Genomic DNA, 20,000 nt, shown 5'->3' with positions numbered 1-20,000 from the left:
GTCTGTTTTATCTTGCCTCAGATATGCTATCATATAAATATTGACAAATAATAAAATTCAGATTACCAGTTGCAGCTCTGTCACTTACCAACTAGGTATCCTCAGGCAAGTTACATAGACTTTCCAAGCCTCAGTTTCTGATTTTGGAAAAATGGGACAACAGTAGCTCCTACACAGGATTGTTGGGGATACTGAGATAGTAAACATAAACAGACCTGGTGCAGAGCCCAACAGAGTCAGGGCTTAGAAAATACCTACATTAAACCACTTCCCAGTTAAAACAAGCAGACAGAAGGCTACAGAGTAAGGGTTATCTTTATTTGAATTGCAAAGTATAAATATGAACCAAGTTTGGAAATACAGTTTTAGAAATACAAGTTTGGAAATACAGGTTTGTAACAGTTCAGTAATGGCACCAGAAACTTCCAGAAGGGACCATGACAGCATACCTTTGTAGTTTGGGTGAGGTGGGTGGGATTACACAAAAGCCCTCCTCACCTCCATCCTTCTCTGTAGCAATTGGTAGGTTATCAATTACTAAGAACAGTCAGCTCCAATGGTTCCTGCTCCTCCTCAGCCTTTTTCTTTGCGAATACCTTCTCTAGGTTATCCTCTGCTGCACTGACCCTTGCATGGAGCAGCACCAGAAGAATGGCAGGAGTAAGAGAAATGTCTTGACACAAGGGACAGTGAGTTCCCACTCTGTGGACCTGGACCCACGGAGAGTGAGGGGCCAGGAAAGCTGGAGGCATGGAAGCCCAACCTCTTCCGAGGTCGGGCAGGGAGAGGACACAGGATAACACTGATATCTGTTACATCTTGACATCAGCACCGCGGGCTTTCAAAACACAAACAGTAGACACAATTGCCTAGGCAAGACTGCAGTCCAACTCACAGAGTGGATCTGACAAAGTTAATTCCTACATCCTGACCATACAGAACTCCCCCTGTGGCACTCTGATCATGGAAGATCTTCAGAAGTGTGGACAGACAATGGATGACTACAGATGGGTCACAGAGCCATCTCATATTTGCGGCAGAAGAGTCTAATGTTGAGCCAGATGGTGGGGGATGTTGGGGGAAGGCCAGGAAATTGCCAAAGTAACAGTCTAGGCACTTGAAAAATTATTGTTAGATTGTTAAAAACTAAATAAATTAACATACATAGAATAAAATAAATATATAATTTAAGAGGCATTTTACAAACAAACAAACAAAAATAGTTGTTATTTTTCCATCTGGGTAGAAGTCCCAAAATTCAGAGTTCTCGGGTCTATGGTATTTCACAGTTAATCCATCAAATCCAGCGCTGGAGGGTCCAAATGGCAGATCCCTTGGTGGCAACTTGAGTACACGGCTTCTCAGTCTTTGTTACTTTCTTCCAGTCCCCAAATCTTTCTTTCTTCCTCTCCTTCTGTTTTTTCAGTCAAAGATCCTGGAGCATGTGGAATTTAACTGGCATTTTTAATCCAGAAGAGAAGTGTTCAAACAAACGTATGGGGGTAAGTAGGGCTTGGTGCAGGAGAATCAGGAGGACACGAAGGTCCCTCACTTTTGCTTTCTTCTGACCCAGATCCCACTGGACATATTCTGTTTGGCACTTGAAAGCTCTGATATTTTGGCAAAGCAATTATTGGAGGCCCAATCTAGACAGCAACTGGGGATGAAGGAATCTTCATGGCTAGTTGTGAAGTCCTTCCCCTCTGTAGAATCTGTGATCAACTTGTATCTTCTCAGAGGTAGCAGTCCCCAGCTGATTCCTAAAGTACAAGAAGAAGGTATTTAAAGCTGGATCCAGCTTAAGAGGTCTTAAGAGTCTCCTAGGTCCAGCTTTAAGAAGTGGAAAATCTAAAAACAAACGACGACAACAACAAAAGAAGTGGAAAGATCTTCTGGGGAGGGATGGGAAGGACAGGAGACGAGGATGGGAGAAGCTGTCCTCTCAGGCACCTCTCTTGGGTATCTCTCTGGCAACTTTCACCCTAAGTAGAGATGCAGCACTGACAACCTTTTTGAAAACAATTCCACAATGGGTCCCTGACTCCACGGTAGCCTGCCCCCTAATTCCTAGGTCAAGACAAGAATGCCTAGAAAGAAGAATCCAGCATGCCTGGATCTCTTCCTAGATCCAGAAAATGTGGTGATGGTACCATGGGGCAAAGGATGGACCATACCTTGAGCGCAGGTTCCTCTCAGTGGGATGTAGTCATGCCCAACTTCACTTTTTCTTCGTTTTCCACGTCATAACCTCCTCTCCTGTGGTACCTGAGGAAGGTAAGTTTTGTGAGCAAGTTCTGCCTGCTGTAACAGGGTGCAGGTCCCAGAGCTGGCCCTCCTAAAAGATTCTGGGCCAGTAGTTCTCTTCACACTTGGAAAAAACCAGAGGACATGGTGGGTCAGCAGACCTCTGCCCAAAGGTCCAAACGCCCATATCCAAAGGACGCCTGTTTCTTAACTACAGGCCACAATTTGCTGAAAGTTTTCATCTCATTTATACAATCCTCACAACATCTTTATGAAGTAGGGGAACAGAGATTCCAATACCTGGAAGATTACAACTCTTGGAAAGACAGGTAACTAGATCCAGGTCTCACAACAGATGAGCTGCACTGCTTATAAATGGGCACAGAGTGCTTAGTAGGTCCCTCTGATCTAGAACAGAACCTGGGCCTGAGGTCCAGATGCCTCAGATTTAGAAAAATATACCAATAGCACCACTCATGCTCTGTTGACCAAATCACATCCTGATGCTAACAGAAAATAGAGTCAGGAAAAAGAACTGTGTGAAGATGTGGCTCCATGAGAGGGCTGCAGAGCCTGCTAGGAGAACAGGACCTCCTATGACCAGGCGATTTTGGCCCTGGGCTCTAGACACTCGACATATGTCATACCAAAGAAGCCAGGCTCTTGGAGAGCCCGTACACAGGAATGTCAGGCTCTTAGCCTAGGATTTGACAGAGGGTAGGGGGAGTAGGGGGTGGAGTTGGAGGTTCGGTGGGCTCATGTGACCATCAGATAAAAGATCCTAAAGGAGGAGAAATACAAGTGATTCGCAGAAACAGCCTGTAACACTCACCAAAACATGAGAAGCCCCATGATGACCAGCAGACAGACGGATGACAGCACCACAGCCACCACAACCAGGACAGTTGTGTGATCGTACGTATATAAGCGATTTTTCACCGGGAGGCTCAGCCCGTGGCACCTCTCTCCGTGATAACCCGGGTGGCAGCTGGTCCAAAACAGAACAAAGCAGAGATGTAGTGGTCTGGTTTCACTCCTGGTGATGGGCTGCCTGCATAAGCCAAACCCCACTCCTCACAGCTTCAGCCTCTCTCTGTGATCCCTGTTGCTCCTCTATTCTTCTCTAGTACAAGGCTCTTTGGAAGCCCCTCTGAAGGCTCTGTGGCCTTCCTCCTTCACTCCAAGCCCTCCCTTCTTCATTCCCTTTGGTTTTCTGGCCCCAGATTCCTGCTCCAGGCAGGGAAAAAGGACTGCAGGTTTTGGCTAGATAGGTTCCACGTGTGGATGATTAACTACAAGTGTGTAAAGATGTTGTTTCAGTCAGTTCAGAGGCCTTAGGCACAAGAACTGGTGGGTTGAACTGAGGGGATTCAGTATCACTCCCTCTAGTGAGGCCCCTCATCACTCTGACCCAGAAATAAACCCAGCCTTCTCCACTGATGCTCCCAGCAGCCAGTCCCTCTCTGCCACTGCCCAGCCTATTAATAGGCCTTGTTCCTTTGCCAGGAGTCGTTTTTCTCAAGTTTCCTTCATTTAACTCCCAGCTCCTCCTGGATGCAAGGCCCAACTTGAAAGCTGAATTTTGGCCTTTGGCCTCTGAACATCCAGCTATCATCCCAAGACAAAGCAAACAAAACAAGAAAAACATCTTGCCCAGCTGTCCTGCCAGCACATTTTAGACCATCAAAAACAAACCCCTCAGCTTTTTTCACTCAAAAAACAAACCAGGGGCTTCCCTGGTGGTCCAGTGGTTAAGACTGTGCTTCCAAGGCAGGGGATGTGGATTTGATCCCTGGTCAGGGAACTAGGATCCTTGCCACAGGGCATGGCCAAAAAGAAAAAGAAAGAAATCACAGGCAACAGCCTCTTCTAACACAAAACCTTTCCTGGAAGCTCTTGGGAAGACTGAGACGTGCCCACAGTTGATCAGGCACACTCACATCCCTTTCTTTATCTGAGCAGCCCACGGATCCTTTGATGTAGGTAGGAGCCCATGTCACAGAAAGGCAGAGCAAGTTTCCCCATGGCCACACAGCAGGGCAGAAACCCAGACGCAGATCATCTGACGGTGAGCTCAGTGTGCTGCTCACCCGCATCCACGAACGCCTAGTCAGGGGTTCGGTGGCACTGTCTGCCCATGGCCTTTAGGTCATCTGCTGCAAAAGGAAGCACCAAGAATCTGGGGGCCCTTTATTCTGAACTGCACATCTTCTGGGGTGAAGGTGAGGCACCTGGTTCCTCAGAGCAAAGCATCTCTTTTTCCTGTGGAGAGGTAGCAGGCAAGTTCCAAGGAACACACCTATGCAGACCCAGGGGCTGGGCTGCCCCTGTCATCCTGCCCAGAACCTCTTCCTCCCCCAGCTCCTTCACGTTTCGGAGAACCATCTCATTGCAAGATAAAGGTGGGTCAGGCCCACAGCATAGCATACAGTTCCTTGCCCAGCCTCTCCACACAACTGTCCCATCAGCCCAGGTGGGAAAAACAATGACCCCTATTCCTGCCGGGACACACAGGATGCTCTCAGGAGCACCCCTGGGACATCACCTGTGCACCACACTTTACAGTTTACAAGACACTATTCTTATCAACTAGCTTAACCAAGACAATACCCTGGTAGGCAGGGATAGCCTCTTTTACATATTTGAAGACCAAGATTAAGGTCAGAAGAGAGTAAACAATCTGCCAAATGTTTCAAAACTAGAGAGGAGAAGGGCCAAATTCCAAATTCATGATTCTTTCCATTCTGAACAGTGTTGGTTACCCCAAGGAAACACACATCTGATGGGCTTGATGGATTTTGGGGGTTGCCTGACTCTGATTTCTCAATTATTAGTATCTTGAATGATAAACAATAATTAATAGCACACATTATAGGTTTACTATGAGCCAAGTACTGTGCTAATGGCTTTACAAGGATCATTTATTCTTAAAAATATCCCTCTGAAGTAGGAGTTACTATCTCCATTTTAAAGATTAAGGGACTGAGGTTGGACTTCTGTTAGATAACCTGCCCAAGACTACACAGCGTGTGAGGGGTAGAGTCAGGATTCAATCCAGCAATCTGGCTGCCTTCAGAGACTGTGCTTTCCTGGGGGGAGGGGAGCTGAAGTTGAGTCTGTTTTTCACTTCAAGCCCATCATTCAAACCCCACAGGTACTTACTCAGATGATAGAAATAAAGCTTGGCCTCAGAGTCCCGCAATTCAGTTACATAATCCCTCCACCCCCTCCACCACCCTGAGTCAAAAGGATAATAATGTAAACATCCTAATATTACCCACCTCCCCCTCCCTTTGTAGACAACTCCTGGCTCCCCCAGGGAAGGGGCATTCCAAGCATCCCAGGGTGGTGACAAGATCGTGTCTCTTGCCCAGGGCCGGCGACCCATCAAATCGAGACGTGTTCCTCCTACCCACGTCTGTGGCCCATTTCAGAACGTGTATTATAACAGAACCCTCTAGAGTCCAGAGACATCTTCCAAACTGGACTTCTCCATGCCTATCCCAGGAGGGGCACCGTTTGGCAGAGGGGACTCCACATACATGAGTTCCAGACTGGTTCTGCTACTATTTCTAGCCAGGTGATCTGGAGCAAGGGAGGGTCACGTTTCCGAGCTTTGATTTTCTCATGTGAAAGACAGGAATAATAAGTGCCCACTTCACTAGAGCTTTGTGAAGATCAAATGAGATAATATGGATAAAAGCACTGAATAAAAGGCCAAATCCTACTTGTGTGGGAGTTAATCAGATTCCAGAAGATACTGCCCATATCCTTAGGAAACGGGTACCAGAGTCAGACAGAGTCAAGGGGAAGGGGGTTCACTATTGCTTCTTGGCATCTGGGCAGTGAGGCCAAGTAGAGCCCTCTTTCAGCCCTGAGTCCTCCTTAGGCTAACTGCCCCTAGGCTTCCTCCAGCCACAGGAAATTTTGCAGTCAATTTCTGGGTCAGTAGCTCGTCAGGAGCCTCAGGAAACTGCTCTTTGACGGTAACTTTTGGCTGGTGACACAAAAGGGTTTTCCTGTGGATGATGGCTGCAGAGGGCTGGTTTAGGAAGCCGGCCAGCCTCAAGCTTACCACGGCAGCCTGGACACACCCTGGCTGGCGGTTGCTGGGTCTGGAGGCTAGAAGGAGCCACAAAAAGGGCCCCAGATTTAGGTGCCCAGATGTCACATTCTCCCAAACCAGTAGCTCTGTGTCTTTTTGCTGCCTGCTGCCCTGAGTACCAACAGCTGGAGGCAGGAGGCAAAAAAACCAGACACAGAATCCAGCCCCTTGAAAATCTGCCTCGGAAGCAGACATAAAGTTGTCACATCAAACTTCAATATGTTCTTCAACAAGTAAAAGCCTTAAGAGACCTCTAGTATAATAGCTGCGCTCTGTAAAACTGTGCTCCAACTCTGTAAGAATAGACGGGGAAGAAGGAAGAAAGCCAACACCTAGTGCAGCCTCGGGGCATGAAAAGCATGTTGGACTGGAAGTCAGGCACCTGAGTGCCTGTCCTATTTCCACCCACTTTATTTAGCTGCTGATCTCAAATCAAATCATTTCCTACTTCCGGGCTCCAGTTTCCTTATCTTTCAAGTAGAGACAGCAAGCCCTGCCTAACCAGCAGACTGTTTTTGAGAATACAGGGCTATATTTTCCCATCCCCTAGAAGAACTGGCACTAAGAGGGTGCTCAATATATACCTGTTGGGCTCAATTCATATTAAATGTAAATTGTTAAGCTCCAAGAAAAAGGAGAGAAGGCATCATCACAGTCTTTATCACCATCCCTAGGGGCACCTTGGCCCTGGACACCATTACCTAGGTTCTTTGGGCTTAGGTGGTGGGCCAAGCCCAGCTCTCCAGGAGAGCAGCCTTACAAGGGTTCTCAGCTGAGCAATGGACGTCCATCCACCAGTGCCCTGGCCAGTTCAGCCCAGACAGATTCCTGGCCTCAATCCGTCTTGACAACCCTCAGAGTCACTGCCTCCACCCTGTGTTAATGAGGCCATTTTACAAATTTAAGACAAACATTCCCTGCCCTGTCCCTAGACCTCTGGAAGAATAATATGGGGACTGTTTAGGTTACTCTTAAGCACCCCCATCCAATACCAAGTTCCTGATACAGATATTAAAGGAGAGGACCCACAAGTGACTGTGGACATGGAGAGGGGTAATGGATCCTACTGCCAAACACAGGGCAACTCTGCTATATGAGATCAGATGGCAAAAGGAAGCTTTAAAAAAAAAAAATCAAAGGATCTGTACCAATCACAGCAGAAGTGCTAGGCAGCCAAGCCTTCCTGCCACGCTGGAAGGCAGTGTGCACACAGTAGTTTCCTGATCTGTCCAGAGTCTCCCAGGTCACAGAGACTGCCTTCCCATAGAAACTCAAGCCCAACAGAAGAGAGGGCATGATTGCGGCCTGATGGGGGTGTGGGTCTCAGGCACAGTGGTGACATTATGCCTGCCACAGAGCATGGCAGTGTCGTCATCCCTGAGGGACTGCCAAGGCAGCCATTTGCTGGGCTCAGCCTAGCACAGTAGCTGGGGAACCCACGGCCCCTCCACCCACACCCTTGCCCAGGGAAGGGGTGGTGCCATCTGACCGGGGTCTGATGCCTACTGAGACGGGTTCTATTTTCCGTTAATCCTGCACAAAGGAAGTGTTCTCCCACCCCCATGGCCAAAGGTCAATATCCACCACGTCCCCCACATCCTGGCCCTCGCTGGGGTGAGGAAGAAGGGTTTCTCCCTGCTGCCACAATGATTGCTTTCTGTACAATCCTGCCATGCCTTACAATTAACCCACATCTGCTCACTCACATGCACATTTGTCTGAGCACACCTGCACAGCACACGTCCAAAGGCACCTCGTACCTGCCTGCAGGACTTGGGAAAGGAGGCCACGGGAGTTGCACTCCACTCTGCCATGTTTCCTACTCGCTTCTCCCATCTGGAGTAGGGCATGAGGCAGATATGAAGAACCTGTCTTCAGGTGTCAGCTCTCCTAGTCACATGCTCATTTCTGAGCAAGCAGGAAATGCCCCCAAAGATGAAAGAGCGTCACAAACCCACGCCACAGGAAATTGCATCCTATGTTGGGGGGAGCCCCTTCCGCTGACTAAAAATATTTCCCCTCCTCCCAACTTCCTCCCAGAGGGTGAGAAGAAACTGAGTGGATTTATGAATTCAAGGAACAGTGATAACGGAAGAACAGCCACTAGGCTGACAGAGTAAGCTGATAACAGCCCCAGGGAAGGGACACTTACATGCAGGTTGGAACCCGGAGCTCCTTCACGTATTTGCATTCTCCGTGGATGCAGAAGTCCTTGTATCTCCGAAGACATGGGTTTCTCTTCTTCCCTAACCCCTTGCCTTTCTTCTTTCTTTTCCCACGCTCCTCCTTGCTCGGTGTGGCCAGAGCTTGTGGCTTGGAGGAGAAAGCAGCTGCAATAGAAAAGTACCCTGTTAAGTCTTTGACTTCCTCAAGGGAAAAAAAAAAAATCAGAACAGCACAGTGTTTGGAAGGACACTTTGATTTTACCTAAAGTCAGAGGCTGGGCAGACCACCCAAAAGCTGCTGGGGGGTCCCAATGAAGACATTTCACAACCTCATTTTAAGAACCTCATTCTAAGAATGCTAGCTTCTGTTGAGTAATTGCAGCTGATTGGGCAATGCTACCGACCTCACCCCCACCCCACTGTCTAGCCTCATCTCCTACTCCCTCATACCCACTTGGTTCTATTTTGGCCTTAAATCAGCCTCATTTCCTGACGTTGCACTCAGTGACCCACTTGCAGGAAGACAGTGTCAGAGATAAAAACTGCTTCTGGAGAAGGCACTTGGAGGCTATGTTAGAGGAAAGAGGTTTCTAAAATAATGATAATGCCTATGTCCAGGCAATACCCTCTGGGGTATCCTTTAGCACCAGGGTACCATAGGCCCAGATCAGAACCCTACTCGGGGACAGCAAGCAGGCCATCCCTGGTCAGACACTTGCTTCTTAACTTTAAAAAAATTTTTTTAATTTTAATTTTTAAAAATATTTTTATTGATCTATAGTTGATTTATAATATTGTGCTAATTTCAAAGAGTCTTGCTTTTTTGACATCAAGCAAAATATTTACCCTGCTCATGGCTCTTTGCAGTTCACTACTTCTCGAAGGCCCATTTACATTTATCCCCAGATGTTCTGTTTATTGCTTTCTAGGATGGGGTGCCCAAGAGGTAGAAAGACGGAGAGCAAAAACTATCAAAAGGAACTAGAACAATGATGGCTCTTTTCATTCTTTCTATGCTTCAAAGGGGAAAAACAATCTCACACAGACATCCAGCTGGGACTGACCTTGGGCTATGCCCATCAGCCCAGGGGTCTGACGCCAGTCTTCCCTCCCCTGTCCCAGCAGAAGAAAAAGTGCTGCTGTCTACAGCTATAGCCACATGTCTGGCAGAAGGGTGAGCATCATACATTATTAGATGTATGGAGGCTTAGGATTCTGAAAGTAGAATTTACTTCAAAATATATGGCTTTCCATTTTCAGGTGAAAAACCTGAGGTCCCAAAAGGTAGTGACTTGACTAAGGTCATGCAGGTTTGGTATCTGAAATGTGGTCTCTGGACTCCATATCCAGTGCTCTTCCCCAACACACTAGGCTGCCTCATACACTCCAGCAGTGTCCTCCTCCGGACAAGCCCAGAGCACCTGGGATGCTGAGCCAGGGACCATACAATGAATGGGCTCTGAAGTCAGCAGAATGGTGCTCCAATTTCAGCCATGTGATCCTGGGCAAGTCCCTTAATCTCTCTGAACCCTGGGGTTCTCAGTAAAACAGGCGTTCCTATTTCAGAGGGTTGCAGCAGGATTAATTAATTCACAATAACATGTTAAGTGACTAGAACACAGGAGATAGTAAATGGTAACAGTTACTTATTTCAGGTGACAGGATCCCTAGACTTGAAAAATAGTCTTTGCCCAGCAAACCCGAGAAAAGAGAAGAAACAGGTGCCAATAGTCCCACAGTCCCCTGTTCCTACAGTGCAGACCTAGGCCCATTCAGAACCCAAAAAAGGCAGATGCTCAGAGGAAATTAGTGACCACAGTTGTGGTGAAACTGAGGCAGGAGGAACAAGCCAATCAGAAAATGGAGGGAGAGAGTGACAGGGTGACAGCCAGGCTCCTACCAGGGAGAGGGAGCAGTGAGTCAGGTCTGCGAGGTATGAGGAGCAGCTGTGTGGGTGGAGAGTGAGTCACAGCCCAGCTCTGCCCTGCCTAGGAGAGGGCCAGGAGAATCCAGGTTGTTCAGGCCAGGGGTGACCACCCCCCCGCCCCCCACGGAGGGCTCCTGTGAGAGGATGGAAGGTGAGACCCCAGCCTCAGCTTTGGAGTGGACAGCACCTAAGGGAATCCCTGGGTAAGGAAGAAGAGTGGCAGAGAAGCAGGTGGAGTTAGAACAGGTGAGAATCTTTCCAACCAAATATAGTCATTCCGGGGCTGCAGGGCTCAGTCCCTGCTCCACCCTTGAGAATCTCTGCAGGTGACTGGGGGCAGGGTAGCAGGCAATACTGAAGGCTCTGGACTCTGCCCTGTGCTTGTATGTACTTGGCCACAGGCACCTTTGCTGGTTGAAGGATCCCACCTGGCCCTTCCTCCTCTGGAGCCCCTCTCACGGTCTCAAAGTGGCCAGGAAGTATCCAGGCTTGTGAAGGATTTGTGGACACCCAGCATATCAAAACAGCTCTCTAGGGTCCCAGTGCTCACCATTCACAGCCTCCCCAAGAGGTGCTGGCCTCACCTGGCAGGACCAAGTGTTCCTCATTCCCCAGCTTCCCCAACCTGGAGACAGGAGGATGGAGGAGACTAATCCTGAACACCTAGTATGTGCCTAGCATCTCCACATATATGATTTTATACATAATAGTCAATTAATGTGGAAATTAGGTCTTGTGCACATTTTTACATAGAAACTCTAGGGAAAGCATCTCAACCAGTCCTTGTTCCTGTCACCCAGCTTACCTCAGAGAAGAACACACAAAACCCAAGCAACTTGCCTGTCTCAATTTGCCCCCAGGTAGGCAGAAGGGCAGCAATGTGGCATGTGAGACCGGAGGGCAAGAAAGACAACAGGACCTACGTTCGAGGATTCCCCCAGGGAGCTTGTCAGGCCAAGAGGCTTTTCCTTGAAGTCCTCTCTTGAAACGCCCCAAACCACAGGTGTGCCCAATCGGCATAAATGCCAGATCCTATGATACTTCAACTGACCACCTGGGTCCGAGGATGGGCAGCCCCCACACCCACCTCTGAAAAGGTCCAGATTTGCCTCTTCCAAGTCCAGGACTTCCCGGCCTTGGCCACCTCCCGCGGGCAGCAGCTGGTCCGTAGATTGAGTAGGGGAGTCCAGATTGCTGGTTCCAGCAGCCAGGCCTCTCCGAAGCCGCTCCAGGCTCTCGCTAGTCACCAACGCTGAAAGCACTGCGGGTAAGGGGCGAGGCCGCCTCAGACCCCCAGCCCAGACCCCCGTCGCCATGCACCGCGGCCGGCGCTCGCCAGCCAGGGAGCACGGGCCCCACCAAGTGGCTCGCGCCAGGGACGCTGCAGCGATCTTCCTCCGTGCCCCCAGCAGAGAGTCCCCATCCCCCCAGATCTCTGGGAGCGGCGGCTGCCCGCTTACCTGCAGCAAGAAAGACCTTCAGCACTACCGACGGCAGCAGCTTCATGGTCCCGGACTCGCGGAGGCGGCAAGGCAGCAATCACTTTGGGGGGCGGCGGCCACCGGACGCTGGCACGGGAGCCCGGCGCGAGAAGCTCTGGAGATCCGGGCGGGCACGGTCGGCTGCCGGCCTCTAGGTGCAAGCCTGCCTGGGATTTGCGCGGAGCTCGCGGCCGCTGGGCGTCCCTCTATTCACTCGGTCTGCCCGACCGCCCGAGCCCTAGTGCCTCAAGCAAGGGAGCCAGCTGCTTGCCGCGCGCAGCTCCCTGGGTGGACTGAGCGCTCCTCGGCGTGCAGCCTGGAATAAGGCTCCGGGAGGCGCCGAGGCTCCGCCCCGCCCCCCGCGGCCCCCTCCCCCTCCCCCTCCCGCTCTGGGATGCCGGCCGGGCTCCAGGCGCCGACCGCTCAGCCCCCGACCCCGCGGGCGCGGCGGGGAAAGGGGGCGGGGGAAAGGGGCGGTGCTCACATATTTTGGGACTAGGCCAGGGCCGCCGCGGCCTGACTGTGGGTAGGGCTGCTGACCGGCAGGTGGCGGGGACCAGCTCCTACCTTTCCCCAAATACTGGTCCGCCGCTGCAGCCTTGTGACCGCTGAGCTGAGCTTCGCCCTTGGACACCCCTGGTTCTTTCTTCTCTTCCAGGCCTGGTCCCTCGGGTTATCCGTGCTCTAAACCAGGGATCTCCACCCATATCTTCTTCTGAGTTTCAGAAACCTGCTTCTTTGCCTACCCACAAATCAAGGAGTAAATAATAATTAATTCTTTTATCATTTAAAAATTAAACACATGAATGCCAGCAAGTCTCGTAAGCCTAAGGTTACCAGAGCTGCAGCTGCAGGCATCCGGTATCAACCCAGCAAAAGCAAAGGAAGTTAATAGTCTTCCATCCATTGGAGTGGCTTCTCTCCATCTTTGTCCCAGATGACATAGTCTCCATTAGGATTTTTGAACTGTGGATTATAATTCCCAAGCTTCTGAGACTGAAGAAACACAGGCTGTGAAACAAGCCCCATACTTTTCTTTGTCTTTGAACGCCATCTTTTTCAACAGAAAAGCTGAACCCCCTCCCAAAGGACCCAGCTGGCTGGCCTAGGTTGCCGCCTTCAACAGGTGCCAGGAGATTGATGTGTTTCTCTTCCAATCTATGTATTTTTACAGAAGACCTGTGGAGTCAATGTCCTGACCCAAAGAAATAACTCTCTCAGTAGGCATTTCAGCTCCCAGGGACATGCTGGGGCGGGAGTTGTATGACACAAGGCTGGATTGGCATTCAGAGCCCTCAAATTGTGCCAGATAGAGCTGCTCGCCTGCTTCAGCCCATGTGTAGGGATAAAAACAGGCCTGCTATTTATACACAGCCTGTTCCTCTCTCCCTCCCCATCCATAATTCTGCAGGAGTCCATGGGGCTCTGCCTTCTTAACTTGCCCCTAGCAACTCTCCCCAGGTTTAGGTTTCTGCAGTGCCCTGGAATCACTATAGACCTATGCTGGAATCCTGACTTGGCTTCTTACTGTGTGACCTTGGACAAGATATTTAATCTCACTGAGTCTCAGTTTCCACGTCTCTCAAATGGGAACAACAAAAATAATAATGCCTACTTTATAGAGAGCTTCTTGAAGGATGATCAAGTGAACACATATAGAGCAGTCAGTTCCATGCCAGACATGTTCTAGTAAATGTGCCATATTATTATCATTATTATTACTAAGCATTCTACATTGACCATTCCATTTCTTTAGACTTCTTTTCTCTCCCTTCCCCACAGGTCTGAGGCTTCATGTGTGGTTGGGCTGGTTTTAGGAGGAAGCTTACCTATCACCTATTTGGCCAAGCGCCACTGTGGGATTGTTCCTTTGGGTGATCAGTATCGGGCCTAGGACCTCAGTAGACAGTCACCACCCAGGCCACACCTTGGTTCTCCCTCAAGAGCTGCCTGACAACCTGCCTCCCCACAACAAACCACCTCAGGGTCAGGGCTCCCCCCAGGGGAGGGTGGAAGGAAACACTTCCTGACACACAGCCAGGTCACCCCTTCCCCACCACAGCCAGGTCCACACCCTGCTCTCCGTCTCAGCCTGCCTCTCGATTCACACGCTCCGTCCTTCCGCCTTCTCACCCTCACATCAGTCGCAGCCCATTCATGGGGCAACTCCGAGTTTTCATCACACCTGTGAGCCTCACCCCAGCTATGTTTGTGTGTCATCCAGTTTTTACAGGAAGGACTTGGAGAAAGAATTCAAAAGGCCTGGAATTGTTTGGGGACAGTCACTTCTCCTCTCAGAACTTTGAGTGTCCTGTAATCTGAAAAAGAAATCACGGACTTACCTGGTGGTCCAGTGGTCAAGAATCCACCTGCCAATGCAAGGGACACAGATTCGGTCCCTGGTCCCAGAAGGTCCCACATGCTGCAGAGCAGCTAAGCCTGTGTGCCACAACTATTGAGCCCACGAGCCACAACTACTGAAGCTTGTGGGTTAGAGCCTGTGTTATGCAACAAGAGAGTAGCTTCCACTCATCACAATCAGAGAAAGCCCACGCGCAGCAAAGACCCAGCTCAGCCAATAAATAAATTAATTTTCAAAAATAGAAAAAGGAGGGGCTTCCCTGGTGACTCAGTGGTAAAGAATCTGCCTGCCAATGCAGGAGATGCAGGTTCAATCCCTGGTTCGGGAAGATCCCACGTGCCATAAAGCAACTAAGCCCAAGAGCCACAACTCTTGAGCCTATGCTCTAGAGCCTGGGAGTTGCAACTACTGAAGTCTGGGTGCCTAGAGCCTGTGCTCCTCAACAAGAGAAGCCCGCAGTGAGAAGCCTGCATAGCAACGAACCCAGCAGAGCCAAAGATAAATTAAAAATTATATTAAAAAAATAGAAAAAGGAATCACAATTCATTCTGGGGCAATATCATTAACTCATTTATTCCACAAACAATCACTGAACACTTTTCAGGCACTAAGAGACAGCAATAAACAAGACAGCCAAGGATGTGCTATTATGGAGCTCACATTCTACAGTAGGGGGAGACAGGCAACACATTAAATAAATCAAAAAGGAAAATAGATCCTATGATGACAAATACTAAGATAAAAGTTAAATTTTAATGATATACTCTAGGATGCTATGTCCCAGTGCTTGGAACAACACTTTAGATTTGGTGACTGATTAGCAAAGGTCTTTCTGAGACTGTGACCTGGAAGCTGCTGCTTGAATAACAGAAGGAACTAGACTTGTGATGATCCACACAATACTGCTGAAGTGTTCTAAGCAGAGCAACTCGGGCAAAGACTTTGAGGTGGAAACAAGCCTGCAGCACTCAGGGAACAGCAAGAAGGCCAGAAAGGAGGGAGGGTTAGGAGATAACATTAAAGCAAAGAACAAGGACAGATAACAGAGAATGTTCTAGGCCCCAGGTTGTTTCTATTGTTTATTTGCTAAGTCATGTCTGACTCTCTCTGAAAGCCTTTGAACTGTAGCCCACCATGATACTCCTATGTCCAGGCAAGAATACTGGAGTAGATCTCCATTTCCTTCTCCAGGGGTCCTCTTCTGCATTGGCAGGCAAATTCTTTACCACTGAGCCACCAGGGAAGCCCCCAAGCCCCAGGTAGATGCTGGATTTTATTCCCTATCTCTATGAGTAACAAAGGCAATGTCAGTGGGAAAGCACAGTTATAAAGGATCCTTTCACCTCCTCCCCTTTCTCTACCCGGACTTCCCTGGTGGCTCAGATGGTAAAGCGTCTGCCTACAATGGGGGAGACCCAGTTTTGATCCCTGGGTTGGGAAGATCCTCTGGAGAAGGAAATGGCAACCCACTCCAGTACTCTTGCCTGGAAAATCCCATGGACAAAGGAGCGTGGTAGGCTACAGTCCATGGGGTTGCAAAGAGTTGGACATGACTGAGCGACTTCACTTCTCTACCCAGGCCTCCTCATGCTCTCTGGTGTTCAACCGCCAAGAACACACTCCTGAGGAAGCAGACAGGCCACTCTGCTTTCCCTGACTATCTAGTGATGGACAATGGGCAACTGAAGGTTGAAAACCTGCTGGCCCTGGGCCACCAGTGAGTCCCAAGGGGGCAAATCCACAGCAGAAGCCCTGGCATCCTGCTTCCCAGCTCTGTGCTGGGTTCCCAGGCCTCTGGAAAGGCAGGCTCCATCGGACCCTGAGTGTCACTGACTCTCTGCTAGGCCACACAGACCTACATTTGGGAAGAGCACTTGCAAGCCAGTGGGGAGGAGGTGCTGGTGGTGACAAGAAAAGGGAGAAGGGGACGTGGAGAAGGGATCCACCTGAGTCCCTTCCCCAAATGTGGCTGAGATGTCTATGCAGGTCAGTTGTTGCTCCCACACCTGACTGTGCATCAGAATAACCTGAGAATTTATTTAAGATAAAGAGGTCCAAGCCTCATCCCAGTCCTCCTGATTCAAAACTTCCTGGGGTGGGGCCCAAACATTTACATTGTGAGCATGTAATTCTGATTCCAACCAGGGTTTGAAGCACTGGTCTACATAATTAACTTGGGTAACAAATTAAGCATCTGAACAAAATCTGAAATGAACCTCTGAGGCAGAGACAGTCGAGCTTTAAGTAATGACACTTCCCATGTGCTCATAATCTTGCATGATCTTCACAGCTGCCCTAAGACTAGATACTCCTCCCTATTTTAAAGGGGTAAAGGTAAAAACAGGTGAGTAACAGCCCTAGGCCATCCAGTTATTAAGAATCTCAGACTCAATTAGAATTCCTCTCTTTCTCCTGGGCCTGTGCTCTTAAGGTTCAGCGCTACTCTGAACAAATGCATGAGACGATGGCTGCCCTCCCTCTGCCTCTACGGACAGTAACGTCCTCAGCTTCACTGAGGCTCAGTGCTCCATCTGTCCTGGGGGAGGTGGTAAGAATCTCTGCCTCACAGACTGAAAGGAGGCCTAGTTAAGAGCAGCAGGGCAGCTAACGAAATGGGTACACTCTCGGGAGCCAGACTGCCATGGGTTCAAATTTGGGTTCTGCTATTTTTCTAGTTTTCTAACTTCGGACATGTTAGTCAATTTCTCCGATCTATAGTTTGCTCATCTGCAAAATGGGAGCAATAATAATAGAAGAATATGATGCCTGGCCCATTGTAGGTGCTGACTTGGTGACAGCTGCATTTAAGAGCAGATACTTTCTTCCTCTTTCTTCCTTCCCCACTTCCTTCAAGTGGGAGTTTAGTAAGGTGCTGCTTTAACCTGGACCAGTCATCCTCAGTCAAAGTGGTCCCTCTCTGCTGGGAGATGGCCATAATTACCAATGAGACAGTGGCTCTGCAAGGCCACTCAGAGTTTCAGAAACCTCCACCCAAGAAAGCAATCCTGACTCACAACATGTGTCCCCAGGGGAGGGGATACAACTGCCTTCTCCTTCCATTCTGACCCAGAGAAGTGAGTGCTAAGTGGACCCAGAGCTCAGCTGGCTGGGGAGACTAAGGGAGGGGTTCCTCCATGGAGGATACTTCTATCACCAGGTGGCCATGAGCCCAGTTACCCAAATTTGGAAGCTCAGGGTAAGGGGACACTGCTCCTATCCCAGTCTGATTTCTCTCATCCATATCTCTTCCCCCATCAGAGCCGGTTGATCCAGCAGTTTTGGGGGTGCAGCTGGATTTGATCTCAGGCCTACCCTTTGGAGTCCCCTTGCACCTCCTATGCTTACAGGGGGCCCCTGGAGGAAGTGTCAGATAACACTTCATGCATACCCAGGGGGTGGAGAGGTTCTGATGTCTGATTGCCTGGAGTCAAGATCCTTTGAACAGGATGAAAGTAGGGATGGATGGAGGGGGAGGTTAGAGGACGTCTGGAACCCCTGTCATCCACAGAAGATGTTGCGGAAAGGGATTTATGATGTGCTTGGCGAAGACCTGGATTCCAGGCCTTCCTCCTCCATTTCTGGGCCCATTTCTGTGACTTCAAGAGATTTAAATTTCCAGTCCCAGGACTTTACCCCTTCAGTCATCCCCTAGCATAGACAGCTATGTAATTCTTGTGCATCACACAACCTGCCTCCCTCCTCAAGCCTCAGGTTCCTCTGTGTAAAATGAAACTTTGAAACAATTGTTCTGTATTCAGGCACTGGCCAATGATGTCCATCTTGAACTGTTTGCAGTCACGCTGCTGTGAAAAGGCTTGTTGAGACAGTTCTATGACGATCTACAGTGCCTGATCTACAAGGTGTGATAAACTTTCTATGTGATAACCTTTCTCTCTGTGCCTCAACTTTGTCTTCTGATGGGGAGAGAATAACAATCTTCTTAAGGGGCTCTTGACAATCGAAGGAGATAGCATCTCCGAAAGTGCTTGGCAAAAGGGAAAACACTATATGAATAGGTCAGAACTACTATTAACATCTCCAGAGCTCAGTCTTGGAACGAGGTCACATCACATCCTGTACCAGGAATGTGTAAGTTTCACTCCCTTTAGAAATGTGGTTGGGGCTTCCCTAGTGGCTCAGTAGTAAAGAATCTGCCTGTCAATGCAGGGGACATGGGTTCTGATCTCTGATCCAGGAAATTCCCACATGCCTTGGAGCAACTGAGTCCAGGCGCCACAACTATTGAGCCTGTGCTCTAGAGCCTGTCAGCCACAACTTCTGAAGCCCGTGTGCCCTAAAGCCCATGCTCCTCAACAAGGGAAACCACAGCAGTGAGAAACCTGAGCACTGAAACCAGAGAGTAGCCCTTGCTCACTACAACTAGAGAAAAGCCTGTGTGGCAATGAAGAGCCAGCACAGCCAAAAATAGATAAATAAATAATTTTTTTAAAAAAGAAAGAAATTTGGTCATGGAGTTGCGATTTAACAACATCCATTTGACTTTTTATTGTTTTATTTGGGGGGCTGTGCCTAGTGGCTTGCAGGATCCCCAACCAGGGATCGAGGCCATGCCCCCTGAAGTGGAAGCGCAGAGTCCTAACCACCGGACCATCAAGGAAGTCCCATTTCTTCTTTTTTATAACTTAGGATTGATCTAAGACAATGATTCACGAAGGAAGAGGTACTAACTCCTAGGGGACATTTTAGAAATCTGTGGGAAAGTTTTCATTGTCACCAACTGAGGAATCCTCAGGCATTTATTTATGAGGGAAAGCTGTTGGGCTCACACTATTAAGAACTGCCTGTGGTTGGAGAAGGAAATGGCAACCCACTCCAGCATTCTTGCCTGGGAAATCCCACAGACAGGGGAGCCTGGTGACTCCCTACAGTTCATGGGGTTGCAAAGAGCTGGACATGACTTAGGGACTAAACAACAACAATGTGATATCTTTTCATAGGTAAGCCATATGGTATACTATGATTACTTTGTCTTTTCCAGTGCATTTTGTTTTCCCTGGAGTGAAATGATTTTCTGGCGTTTTTATATTGGTTTAATTTTCTATGTTCAGTTCAGTTCAGTTGCTCAGTCGTGACTGACTCTTTGTGACCCCATGAATCACAGCACACCAGGCCTCCCTGTCCATCACCAACTCCCGGAGTTCACTCAAACTCATTCCATAGAGTCGGTTATGCCATCCAGCCATCTCATTCTCTGTCCTCCCCTTCTCCTCCCGCCCCCAATCCTTCCCAGCATCAGAGTCTTTTCCAGTGAGTCAACTCGTCGCATGAGGTGGCCAAAGTATTGGAGTTTCAGCTTTAGCATCAGTCCTTCCAATGAACACCCAGGATTGATCTCCTTTAGAATGGACTGGTTGGATCTCCTTGCAGTTCAAGGGACTCTCAAGAGTCTTCTCCAGCACCACAGTTCAAAAGCATCAATTCTTCAGCGATCAGCCTTCTTCACAGTCCAACTCTCACATAATTTTCTACGTACTTAGTAGTAATTCAAATCCAAACACCTCCTCAGTTATGTAAATCTCTTTTCAAAATCTTCAAGTTCATTGAGCGTTGTGTTAAGTTTGTCTTCTTGAAGAAATCACTCCTAAAGTTCTCTAACAATGTGGATTCAGTGTTCTGTTAGCCTGGTTCACCATTAGTGTCACCCTCAGGATTCCTTCTGATTCTGCCTTGTGTTGGTTCTTCTGAATCCTGGACC

At 49.0% G+C, this 20,000-nt stretch overlaps 1 protein-coding gene and 1 pseudogene across 3 annotated transcripts in view; both read right to left on the bottom strand.

Moving 5' to 3' along the window:
• Positions 1–297: 297 nt before the first annotated feature.
• Positions 298–12,201, bottom strand: HBEGF (heparin binding EGF like growth factor). 2 transcript variants are annotated; one of them, XM_055430623.2, is made up of 6 exons: positions 11,902–12,201; positions 11,529–11,693; positions 8,502–8,679; positions 3,077–3,232; positions 2,175–2,265; positions 298–1,760 (listed from the first exon to the last, which is right to left on the bottom strand). In XM_055430623.2, exons 1-5 carry the CDS (start codon positions 11,945–11,947, stop codon positions 2,193–2,195), a joined length of 618 nt encoding a protein of 205 aa, XP_055286598.1. In that variant the 5' UTR covers positions 11,948–12,201; the 3' UTR covers positions 298–1,760; positions 2,175–2,192. The 2 variants fall into 2 exon arrangements, with proteins under 2 accessions (XP_055286598.1, XP_055286597.1); XM_055430622.2 differs by having other exon boundaries at positions 11,529–11,702; positions 11,902–12,199.
• Positions 12,074–20,000, bottom strand: part of LOC129558508 (uncharacterized) — a 64,147-nt pseudogene continuing 56,220 nt past the window's right edge. The window contains exon 7 of the transcript XR_016038133.1: positions 12,074–12,589. The product of XR_016038133.1 is annotated as an uncharacterized LOC129558508 (transcript). The remainder of the gene's footprint in view (positions 12,590–20,000) is intronic.

The sequence above is a fragment of the Moschus berezovskii genome, chromosome 8, assembly GCF_049115385.1.
Source record: "Moschus berezovskii isolate FMDL1 chromosome 8, NW_MosBer_1.0, whole genome shotgun sequence".
Lineage (NCBI taxonomy): Eukaryota > Metazoa > Chordata > Mammalia > Artiodactyla > Moschidae > Moschus > Moschus berezovskii.
The sequence above is the reverse complement of the archived record's forward strand: the minus strand, read 5'-3'. Positions and strand labels throughout refer to the sequence as shown.